We start from the raw sequence: 12,866 nt of genomic DNA on the forward strand, positions 1-12,866 counted from the left end.
AATTAGCGAATATATATAAAAAAATAGGAATGAAACTTTATATTTTTTAATTGTATAGTTTAAAATTTTTTTTTCGATACCTGACTTCAATCTTGGTCGTGACAAAATGTATAGGTATGGTAAGGTACAGGACTTGACTCGTTTAAAAGGTATCATTAAAATCGATTCACACACAGTTGAATTGGGCACCTTTTTTAAGCCACTTAAAAATATGGAACACATTTATTACACTCTGATTGATAAAGCTGTATAATACCAGAGCTAATTTAATTTTACAATTTTGCTCAGCAAACGAAATGGTATAAAGTAAAAAACAACACAAAACAAAAATATTAAAATGTTTATTTTGTTTATAAAAGGATAACAACATATTATAAATCACATTAGTAGTGTCATACACACACTATTACAAGATCATAGTTTATTTACTAATTCATATGAAATTATTTTATGAGCATTTCATAATAAATATTGATTAACTATTTACACTGCATATTATATTGTGTACATCAGCTATACTATTATATATCGCATTGGGGTCGCTAGGTGATTATAATGGGGATTCTAGTTTTGCAATAATATATATATATATATATATATATATATATATATATATATATATATATATATATATATATATATATATATATATATAGTAAGAAACAATGTGATTAGGGAAAAGTGCGGACTGAAAGACAATGTAGTGACAAAATCGAAAAAAGAATATTGCGTTTGTTTGGCAATTTGGAGAAGATGGATAATGATGGCGATTTGGCATTTGTCGTTACATTGTTTCTACCTTCCCTAATGGGAGACAGGCGTGACAAATATGTATGTAATATTTATAAATATTGAAGATAAGATACCCATTTTAAAATCAACAAAACTCAATCATTTTCAAGTGACTAAGTATTTTCCAAATGGACATCCAGTGAGGCATAGTTCAAGTGCTCTCCTTAGACCAGATGAATCTATCAATAAAATCGTTATTAATTACAGTATGGAATCAAATCTTGCCGACTTGTCCAATCATACAATTTTGAAATATGATTTTTCATATGATATTAATAAATTCTTCAAATCCATTCATATGTCCAAGTAAGTGTAACTGTGTAACAAACAAGTAAACTTTTCGACAAATTTTAACAATTATAATACTAGTAGAATTTAAAATAAAACAAAATCATTACATTTTTATTATACATACATTTAAAAATAATACTGGAAGCACAAAAAAATATAATTACAATACATATATCTATTCCTTGCATTCAAGTTAACTTGGACAAAATAATTATTACCAATAGCTTCCCCAAAATAAACCACGCTAGCGATGTATGTATTACTGTAATGTACTATTGATGTCTACTCTTAAAACAAAATCAGTTCCTACCCATCATCGCAACAATGATTTGCAATAACAAAATAAAAAAATTTTAATATGTCACAATCATTATTATCGTACCTTCTTCACTATCAAACAAGCAAGCGAGGAATATGCAGAAAAATTAGTTTTTCACTATGACATAAAGATTGTATTTTACTGTACTTTGTATGTTTTTATTTATACTACATAAAATGGCAAATAAATTAAAGGCACGCCTAATGGAAAGTTATTATCGCCTCGCCTATAGACATAAACTGCACCAGGGAGATCATATATACACTTTATTTTTCCATTCCTCAGGACTAAAGACTTCTGTCTCTACTTAGTAATTCCTCACCATTTAAATCAAAATATAGTCATGCAAGCACTGGGAGAGTCAATACCTACATTCAAAATTCAAATTCAAATATCTTTATTAAAATAGACTTGTTTACAAGCACTTTTAAATCATCAATTTCAACGTCATAGTGAAAACTCCGCACCAACGCCAATAAAATTTGATAACCTACCTACTCCGTGACGATCACGTACCATCGTGTGCACTACTTGAACTAATGTTTCGGGTCCGTTTACCGCTACCGGTAGCGGATTTGTTTTTATGTCTTTTTCTATCACTGTCTTCTTCACTTACACTATTACACCTCGTTTTTGGACTCAGCATCGTATCGGAACTAACCGACTCCCTCTGCGACTTTTTCCTCTGCCGTTTAGGAACGCTTTCTCCTATAAGCATCTCGTTGAACAACCTCTGACGTGCTTCCCAGTGGAGGTTTTGGCGCTGCATCACCTCTGGGTATTTCGCTTCAAACGCTAGATCTGGCGGTATCAGAAGTTCCCAGCCGTGCTGCGGGTTGTATTTGGCAACCGTGCGGATGATCTGCAAAACCTCATCAGGAGGTAGTCGAACTGCGGCAGCTACCTTTCGTCGGTCTATGTACGTATGTTGTGTGAATAAATATAGCTGGAAAAGAAAATTTTTAATAATATTTTTTTTTTATACAACTTAGAATGGCAATCCTTTTTTGCGCAAACCAATTTTGTACTTTTATAATAATAAGCTTGGGCACCTCTGCACCATTCGTGTTTCAACCGTGAAGCAGTTGTGTTTTCACGGCTGCGTTTCGGTTTGAAGGGTGGGATATGGCGTGAATTTACAGGGTACAGAGGAATAACACCTGAGTGCCCAGGAATGGCAACGCATGGGGGGTATCGTGAGCGAAACAGTATACTCTGTTATGTCCATAGTATTGCTCATGTGTATAGACGACGGTTACCACTTTCCATCAGGTGGGCCGTCAGCTTGGTTGCCATTCTAAGTTGTAAACAAAAAAAAAATAAGGAACCTATTATTAGTCTTAATATTTTAAATGTTAACTGTGACGCCGTGCTGTGGTTTCTAATAATGGAAATGAATACCTTCAATCAAGACCTTCAATCGGTACAAGAGTGGTGTGATGCTAATAGGATGGTTCTAAATTTTTCTAAATGTTATCATATAAAATTTACTCGAAATGTTAATATAATACCCACAAAATATAAATTATTGAATGAGTGCATTGAGGAGGCGGCTAATGTAAGCGTGCGCGGGGAGTGATACTGGATTCAAAACTATCACTTAATGGACATATTGATAATATAGTTAAGCGCCGCTCGATTTCTTAAACGCCGCGCAAGAATTTAGAGGTGTTAGGCCGCGCATAACGCGCGTCCAGTACACGCCGCCGCGCGAATCCCCAATATCAATGTCATATCCGTATTGAGAGAGTGCAAAGAAGTTTCACACGTTACCTTACGCGCGCAATAACTGCATCTTATTGAACGTCATCATCTTGATGAAGTGCTGAGTCAGCGTAGAAAGATTATAGATCTTATAATGTTGTTCAAGATTTTAAACCTTATTTTGATTGACGTTGTTAAGGATATAGCTTGATAGACCACGTAATTTCAATATTAGATCTGTAAAATGTTAACACATTTTCAACTACAAAACAACTAATATTTCGTCAAGGATATGAAACGTTATTCTATATTTTTAAAACAGATTGAAGAAAATTTGTAATAATTTGAATTTTAATTAATATAACATTTTAAACAAGAGAAATATATCGTCATATTTCGTAGAATATATAACGATATATATATATATATATATATATATATATATATATATATATATATATATATATATATATATATATATATATATATATATATATATATATATATATATATATATATATATATATATATATATATATATATATATATATATATTTAATATTTGTCAGATCCGTCAGTATTCTACGACTATGACGAAATGAGTACAGAGTAAAAATTAAATTGATTCTATGGCATTTAGCTGTCTTTAATTTTATAGTCCTTATTTAAAGGCATTCCTACTACTCCTCCCGAGAATAAGATTTCTCCAAAAGTAATTGGGAGAGAATAGTATATATTACTACATAATCTATGGTTTCTACAAAGATCATGAAGTGTGAAGCACATTGCGACGACCTACCAATCAGCAGCTACATTCACGTCATTCGTCATATTTTACTGGATGCATTATACCGTCACCTTTTCTTTTTATATATACAAACATATTGTGAATTCATATATATTTCATTATTTCCATATTCAAATCATACTTGTATCAAGAACAAATTCGTTATTACTGCAAACCCAGTAAACTTGGAATTACCCATTCTTCAAGGGCAAACCAACACACACATGCCCAGATAGTATAAAGCATTGTTTCTCAACCATTTTTATGTCGCGACCCACAAAACAGCCAAAAAGTTAAGTAAAAATCTTTAAATAACAAAATCTATCTAAAAAATATAATATTTTAATTAATAATTAATCCTTTGCTTGTATCCACTACTACCACACCACTACCTTAACAATACGTGATAAAAAATGACAAAAAAAAACGTCAACCACGTTCATTCCCAATTACACATACATAATATTAATTACTAAAAATTAACTTTCCTACTTCATTTACTTTAGTTTCTTTATTTAACAAGACAATCCAGCATTCGAGTCGACTCATAAATAAACGACTGCTAATGAATAACTTTAGCTATTACTAAAAGCATATAGTGAATTAAATTAATAATCGAGTGATTTGAGAACCATTCGAATTAATTGTTCAATCGAATAATTAATAGTCAAATTAGTTAAGTCGCGCATCGCTACGTTAAACGAATATTTCGAGGTATTATTATTTTTCAATACACTGCGACCTCTTTTAATAACGAACACGACCCCTCCAAGGGTCACAACTCCTCGGTTGAAAAACGATGGTACAAAGCATTATGTACGCCTTTTACATCAAACTTTTTATTTTTATTTTGGTCATTAAAAAATAAACAAATAGGCTTCAGATGGCAGATTATTTTTCAACTGAAAATGCCCGACAATCGTATAATTAAGGATTCTTAGGTTTGACACCGCGCAATGTATTTGAAATTTTATGATACATAGGTATCGGACACGGTCAATGGTGCTTCTTCGTAGATAGTTTTCGTACGTTTATCGTATTTGTACGTTTTACTACGTATATTACATTGCTAGTTTTGGTATTTCATAGTATTTCAATTTTTTTTTTTATATATTGACACAATACCATAAATGTAAAAAAAAAAAATTTCGTAAAGAATTTCTACTGGTTTTCACTACAGAATTTTTTGAATTAATTCTTTCCATTTTTCCCAACTTTTTTAATAATAAAATATGCTCATGTGCTCACCATTGATAAGTATCTCCCGGACCTGGTCTTGCAGCGAGGGTATCTGGTCGGGCGCTTGGTCCTCTTCAGCGGGCGGGACCAGCGCGCGGACGTACTCGCGCCCCCGCAGCCGCAGCGCGGACCCGTCTGATGACGTCGCACTGAACAGCTTCAGGCGCTCCAGCTGAGAGACGCAACGAGAAGAAATGTAGATCATATTCACTTAACCCCCCCCCCCCCCCCCAAATGGCGGGGGGAGGGCCGACACAAGAAGTGTGTAACTTAACATATATATATATATAGAGAGAGAGAGAGAGAGAGAGAGAGAGGAGATACCAATAACCACCTACAGAAGGGGAAGATGAAGAAAGAAAACGCCGCGCCGACATATATAGACCACCCGTGTATGTCCACTTAAAAGCAAGTGACCCGGAGGTTGTTGCCCCCGGAGTAGAAGTCGGGGCGCCCCATTCACCCCGAGGCCCCTACCTCGCCCGACCTACTAATCGGCAGGACATGAGATGGCCATTGGGATTGATTGATATTCACTTATACTAAGTTTTGCTCTCAACTTTATTCGCGTAGCAGGTACATATCAATTGATCGTAATAAATAACAGTCAATGTCCATTTCCATTCAATATGATAGGAATATATCAAATTTTGTCAAAACACACCCTCGGGTCCCAGCATAGACTTTTTTTTTCATGGGGAAATGCATCATGCAGACCCAAACGCCCCGGGGGAAGCGTATGGGTACTGCCGGACTCCTACCGGCTAAAACGATCACGGCATTCCTAGCCGCGCCATAATGTTAGGGACCCGGGTTTCCTTTTGTAGTCCACCGAGTCCCAACGGCGTTGACTGGACCAACCCTTCCTTACCCGTGGCTGTTATTAGAGGCGTTTAAGGGAAATTAATAGTCGAGGGATGGGCAGCAGGGTCCTATGTGCTATGTTCAACAGTGGACAGTTAACGGCTGACATGAAATGAGTGGCATCATCATCAGCATGATGATGATGCCACTCCTAGAACTGGTACAATCAAAAATTAGGTAATGCAACGAAAACGTACCCTTCTTATCTTCAGACCCCACAAAGATGGGAAGTTTGTTATAAAGTCATTTGAATGTAATAAAAAATGTTACGACATGATTCACGCCACCTGCAAGTGAACTAAATGCACTTTAACTGCGTGTTTATCGCTTGCAAACTCTGACTAATTTAGATTGATAAATAGATAAACAATTTAATTTTAGTTATCTATAACACACGTAAATTAACAAAATTCTTACAACTAAATAAATAAGTTAGATAGAATATAGAATAGGCCACCTCTTCCTTTACCGTGGGTGTCGTAAGAGTCGACTAAAAGAGGGCGAGGGATGGGCAGCAGTGTCCCTCTTAACCCTTCTTTGCATAATGGTGGAAATTTCCATCATAACATCGAATGCCCAAAAATTATATAAAAGAACAATTTCACTTTAAGTTGATCGTGTCTGGATACCTTTTTGATGTCCATTGCAGAAAAAAAAAACAAAGCTGTCAGATGTATTTTTTAACGCTTTTTCCTTTAATTTTGAACATGAATTATATCAGCTTGATTTATTTCACCAATAAAAAAAATCATACAAAGAAACACAAACATTTTTAAAGCCTAACTGCGGTTGCCAATCCGCCTGCCAAGCGTGGCAACTAAGGGCAAAACCCCCCTAAGGCTCATGTCCAGCAGTGGACAAAGGCTGATACGATGATAATGATTAATAATTTAGTTCTTTACAGGACGTGGACCATCAACATAATTACTTTTAGATACTTACGCCGCTGTTGATTATTAGATATTTATGCTACAGGATCTAGTACAGGGCCTATTCTTATACATACCTCGGCTTGATCAGTGTCATGATGTCTCCACATCGCATCGTACCATGGTTCTTCAGCTAACCGGTGTGACATTGTTTCAAATGATTTTTCGCGCGCTTTCTTAGCCACTTCTGTCTCTTGACGAGCAAACTTCACCGTTATCTGTTACAACAGATTAATCGAACATTTGTAAAGTTATTTAATTGTGATTACATTTCATTTAGGCTGTCAAAATTTATGGTCCCGACGTAGAATGGACCACCCCTTGCTTTCCTGTGTGTATCATAAGAGATATGATTAAGGGAACTTAATAAACGAAGGATGGGCAGCAGCGTCCCACTTAAAACATTGTCAAAGCTTAACCCGTCTGCCAAGCGTGACAACTCGTGACAAAACCCTCGTTATGAGGGAGACCTATGTTCAGCAGTGGTAAATTAACAGCTGATGTAGTATGGCGTCAAAATTTGAAGCCGAATTTAAATATATACAAAAAAAATTGCTACCTATTTAAATTTACAATCGGGACTTAATGCGACGCAAATAGTTAAATAGTACTTTAACACGCGAGCTTTACACGAAAACAATAAAAATTAGGTAAACAATGCAAAAATTTCAAATTTAAACTTAAAAAAGTTTAAACCTGTTGAGGACAGGGATTCACTACAGATGTTGTCAGTGTTTTTTTGGAAATTTTAAAACTAACATATGCTTTGAGCATATACATATATATATTGGTTGACTGGTAGCGAATGCTACTGGCATTAAGTACACATTACTAGCATTAAGTACACCCAAACTGCAAATGCGAATGCGGTTAACACTAGGCTCCAAGTAGCGATATAAGAATTTGCCTGAAAATACCTCATTTAAAAGTAAAACACGTGTCGCAAAACGTGTGTGAACAAAATGACAATTGGAGATTGATGGCTAATATGGAAGGTTGTGAAACTTCTACTTTTTTTTTACTATTACTGCCATATCGTTATAGTCATAGAATACTGACGGATCTGACAAATATTACATATATAGATCCGTCAGTATTCTACGACTATGACGATATGGTGATCTATTTTCGAGTGTTGGCAGTCACGCAGGTCTGTAGCTAGACCCATGTTTAAGGCAGGGCAAAATAACTTTTTGGTAGGACAGAAACCATAAGTGACATCGAAATAGCGAATCTGTCAAATTTTCATGAGGCCTTTCATTTTAAGGTAGGGCATTGAGTCTTTTAAGGTTGGATATTGCCCCTCAATGCCCCCCTTCCAACTAGTTACAGTCATGCAGTCTTAACAATTGTTGGCAAACCTAAATAAATAAATAATTTGCAAAAAAAATTACAAACTCTTATTATATGTAACATAAAAAAAATGTACCTGTTGAACTTCAGAATCTTTCTCCTCATCATCAGAATCATTTGATTTATTTTTGTCGTGCTTACGCTTGTCCTGTTTATCGTAGTACGAATATGACGGCCTCATTTGGACTACACCTACAAACAATAATTAATTTAATATTGAAAATACTTTATAATTTACTAATGGCAGTATCTTAAAGATAAGGTGGAATATTCACCTCTTCACCATTAATGAGACTTTAGTGAACCATTAAACAAATGGCAAATAAATACATTTATAAACATGTATAAACACACATACGAAAGTACAAAACATCAAACTGCATGACATTCTAATTTCTATAGCATAACATTCATATCTTATATATTTGAAACTGTGATTTTAAGATATGATCCTAGTTGCTACATAGTCAGACAAATTTTAACACTATTGATAACATAAATTTTTCCAAAATTCTATAGAATTTTCATTTTTTTTTTATACAACTTAGAAAGGCAAACAACCTGATGGCCCACCTGATGGAAAGTGGTAACCTTCGCCTATAGACCTAAGCAGTACCATGGACATAACAGAATATACCGTTTCGCCCATGATACCCCCCATGCGTTACCATTCCTGAGGACTCAGGTGTTATTCCTCTGTACCCAGTAAATTCACGTCATATCCCACCCTTCAAACCGAAACACAGCCATGCAAAAACAAATGCTTCATGGTTTAAACACGAATGGGAGAGAGATACCCAAGCAATTGACTATACAATTAGATAAGAAGTATGTAAATTAATATATAGAAGTAAGTATGTACTAGCCATTTTCACTAAGATTCATTCATGTTTATAAGTGTAAATACATGAAAACTGAGACTTTAAAATTCTTTAAAGCTCTAAAATAAATCCACAAGTCCTAACTAAATATTCAGGCCATTTATAACACGAAATAGCTATTGAAACTTATTAAACATGTATTATTAGAATAAGTGACTGTGAATACTAAGGATACATGCATGCTGGTGAGCCTAAAGAAACCTTTCCAATGGTTATTTCAAGCATCTATATAGTCTTTATAAATAATTTCATCCAAAAGCTTATTCTATAATTAAAATATAAGAAAGGAAAAACACCTCTAAAAACAATTACACTTCCATTTAGGTTTTAAAATATGATGAGCTTCCTACAAATGTGAAACAATATAGCATCCAAAGAGATAGTTTAGATATTGTGGGCTTGTGTAAAAGAGGTTAGAGGGTGAGGGTGTCAACATAGACAAAATAAACAATACCTTGAATAGATGTACAATGTAATTCTTTATCCTGCAATATAGCCACAGTGTAGTGTTGTGTCTCCACACAGGGAGTACTGCTCTCGTAAACAATTTTGTCCATGATCCCATTCCTGAAGTACTGAGATCGATCTTTTTCTTTGACATGCCATGAAGATTCCTGTTTTATTAATACCATTATTTAAAATTTTGTTCCATAAAAATAATTCCAGAAAAAACAAAGACTTAATCCAAAAGTCAGCCACCATTTTGATTATAAAACTACTAAATCATTTTTAATAAAATTTGTATGGGATTAATTAAAATATATATCTTTTCAAATAAAAAAAAATGTCCAAAATTGTTTTATAAATGATGAAGTTATGAGGTAAAAAAATACAACAGAATTAAATACCTCACTCTTTAATTGGATTTACTTAGATAAAAACAGTAAATAAGTATCAAAAATCATTAATAAATGATACTCAAAAAAAAAATAAACATTACAATAGAGAAATTTCAAAATTGTTTTATTGCAAAATACAGATTAAAGATAATACAAGAATTGGTACTGAAATATATCATGGGCTAAACAATCCTTACTACAAAACAAAATTTAAGACTAAAATGTGAACCATCCATAGTTTACAGATAAACCTCCAAAATACTTTAATCTGTGTTTTAGTCTGTGGTTCCAGTACTAACTCCTGTATTGTTTTATCTGTTTTGTAATAAGATAGAAAAAGTTTTAATGTTGGGCAGATTTAAACACATTGGCACTGTCTTTTTAGTTCATGTCATTATCTGAAATGCACTCTTTTTTGAGCCTTAATTAAATATTTAACAAGAACTGTCATCACTAAAATTGAGCAGTAATTAGTATGCAAAATAAATATACTTATAAATATTCAAAGGTATTTAAAAATGTTCAATTAACACTTGTTATTGGGAACAAACTGAGCAACAGAGAAGCATTAGAGCTTTAATAACTAAGTAACACTCTAGAGCAGAAAAACTTTAATATTAGTATTTTACTACCTGCTTCTCGCAGCTTGGACTGTGTTGATCAATAATAAAGGTATTCTATGTGTAAGTTAGGCCTTTTAGCCTATAAACCTATGTAGCAAATTTTATTAATTTTCATTCATCCATTAAACATGATCGAGTCAATACCATACAAACATCTATACAAACTTTTACATTTAAATTATTAGTAGAAAATAGTATAATTATATACATCATTAATCTAAAATATAAATTTAATACCAAAACTTCAGTAATTAACATTCAATAACAAAATACATTATCAATTTATATATTTACCTGTTGTCCATCTGTGTTAATTGCAATCTGTTCGCCTTTAGAAGGACAATATTTATCACTGTACGTATCTAATCCGATTTCAAGTCTAACTAATTGGTTTTTAGGTTTGATTGAAGCATTCTTTACTTTAACATCCTTCCAATCTCTATTGGCCGGCCTAACAGGATATTGGTATATGTATAAATGTTTAGACAAAGCTTGTGAAAGAAAAACAGGTATCTGCAAAGAATTTATAAATAAAGTTTAATCATATGATAGATTTTTTTAAAAAAACATAACCTTTTTGTAACCACGTTGTAAAGCAAGAACTAATAAACTACTCACCTCCTGTACTACTGGATCTTCATCCTCCATTTTAGGTTGTCTTCTTGCTAAGATAAAAACTATAATATCGGCATGTTGAACAAGAAATTTCAAAATTATTTAAATACCACAATAGGTATAGATTAAGAAGTGATATACACGTCAAGAATGAAGTATGAAGTTCAATCAAATCAAATTCAAGGAACTAATTGTCACATTATTATAAAGTCGCCACTGCTCTTATTTAAAGAAAACTAGATAATGAATTTTGTAACCACTTAGATGGAATATTATAAAATATATAAATATGTATTCATATTTATACAACTATTTATTATATGTCTCAATCTTTAATGTAAATAATAGATAACACAATGGTATAGCTACTTTATAGTATAAAATTTATAAATTCAAAAAATATATACAAAAAGTTCTAAACCTTTCATACTAATACAACTTACCTAGTTATTAGGCATATAATTTTTTATCAATCTTTAATCGATGTTTTTAGAGAAAATATTCAGTGTTACTGACCAAATACTGTAATGCCTAATTTTCAAGTGCAATAAGCTGGTTGCATGTACTTTATACAAACCTTTTCTTTTATACAAAGTGACATGTAGAGGCTTTAGGAATTGGATGCCGTAGACATAGGTTCTATTTTTAACAGATGAAAATAATACGGCATTTACTGTCAAAATTCATTTTTGACATTTTTTCGATACTTTATTTTTGCTGTTTCTGCAGAGCAATTTAGGAAATAAAATTACTGTTACTATGCAATGTTTTTCTTACGCATGCTATTTTTTGCAATTGCTTTATGCAATTAAGAATATATGTATAACCGGAAGAGATTGTAATAATCACCGTTAGAGTACCTTTTTACCTTTTGTACTATCCTTTTTTTTTTTACAACACAGGAGCAAACGAGCGTACGGCTCGCCTGATGGTAAGTGACCACCGCCGCCCATGATTACCCACAACATCAACAGTATTGCAGGTGTGCTGCCGGCCTTTCAAAAAGGAATAAGTATGTTTTTTTCTTGAAGGTTATGATGCCGTATCGGTTCAGAAATACTGCTGCTGGAAGTTGATTCCAAAGAGTGGTTGTATCTCTTCTTCCGTCTGTCTCTACCCTTATTCTGTATTTTTTACAAAAATATTCAATCCTTCTTTTTATTTATTCGTTATAAAATTTTCCGTAAGTAGGTATTTGAACAAGTTTTCGCGTCCTTTTTTTTTCAATAATAAAGGTTTACTTCTTATGGTCTAAAATAGATGGTAAAAATCTCATCATCGTCACTAATAAGACACATAGTACGTCACACTACTTCTATGGGTAAGACTCAGTACATGAATATGTTATACTACGTCTAATGAGTAAGAAAAAACTAGAGAACGACTCTATTTCTACCCTACAAAATCTGTTACTATTAGATTCTAGATAGTATTCTAGTAATATACATAGATGTAGGATAGTAGTTGCGATTTGTCTACTTAAAACTTTTATCAAGGAGTCATAAGTCAATGCCACAAACTAAATAGAAATGCTGTCAATGCCTTACTTGAAAGCATACGTAAATCGTTACCCGCCAGTTTTAGAGACCTGTATATTATTTTTTTACTATAATTTTCATCAATTTATAAA

At 33.1% G+C, this 12,866-nt stretch overlaps 1 protein-coding gene across 1 annotated transcript; it reads right to left on the reverse strand.

Annotated features, from left to right (window-relative positions):
• Window positions 1–648: 648 nt before the first annotated feature.
• Window positions 649–11,414, reverse strand: LOC113513848 (DNA-directed RNA polymerase III subunit RPC5). The gene is made up of 7 exons (XM_052893886.1): window positions 11,240–11,414; window positions 10,916–11,134; window positions 9,614–9,773; window positions 8,355–8,470; window positions 7,003–7,143; window positions 5,116–5,304; window positions 649–2,378 (listed from the first exon to the last, which is right to left on the reverse strand). The coding sequence occupies exons 1-7, from the start codon at window positions 11,267–11,269 to the stop codon at window positions 1,911–1,913; spliced, it is 1,323 nt and encodes a 440-aa protein (XP_052749846.1). The 5' UTR covers window positions 11,270–11,414; the 3' UTR covers window positions 649–1,910.
• Window positions 11,415–12,866: the final 1,452 nt, after the last annotated feature.

The sequence above is a fragment of the Galleria mellonella genome, unplaced genomic scaffold, assembly GCF_026898425.1.
Source record: "Galleria mellonella isolate WM207_F2 unplaced genomic scaffold, CSIRO_AGI_GalMel_v1 utg116, whole genome shotgun sequence".
Classification (NCBI taxonomy): domain Eukaryota; kingdom Metazoa; phylum Arthropoda; class Insecta; order Lepidoptera; family Pyralidae; genus Galleria; species Galleria mellonella.

What these genes read in the sequence shown, in the direction of transcription:
- LOC113513848 (XM_052893886.1), bottom strand. Translation starts at nt 11,269, where the DNA reads ATGGAGGATGAAGATCCAGTAGTACAGGAG. An exon ending in ACATTGTACATCTATTCAAG is followed by an intron (nt 8,471 to 9,613) that starts GTATTGTTTATT and finishes TATTGTTTGTAG; the next exon opens with GTGTAGTCCAAATGAGGCCG. An exon ending in ATGACACTGATCAAGCCGAG is followed by an intron (nt 5,305 to 7,002) that starts GTATGTATAAGA and finishes TGCGTCTCTCAG; the next exon opens with CTGGAGCGCCTGAAGCTGTT.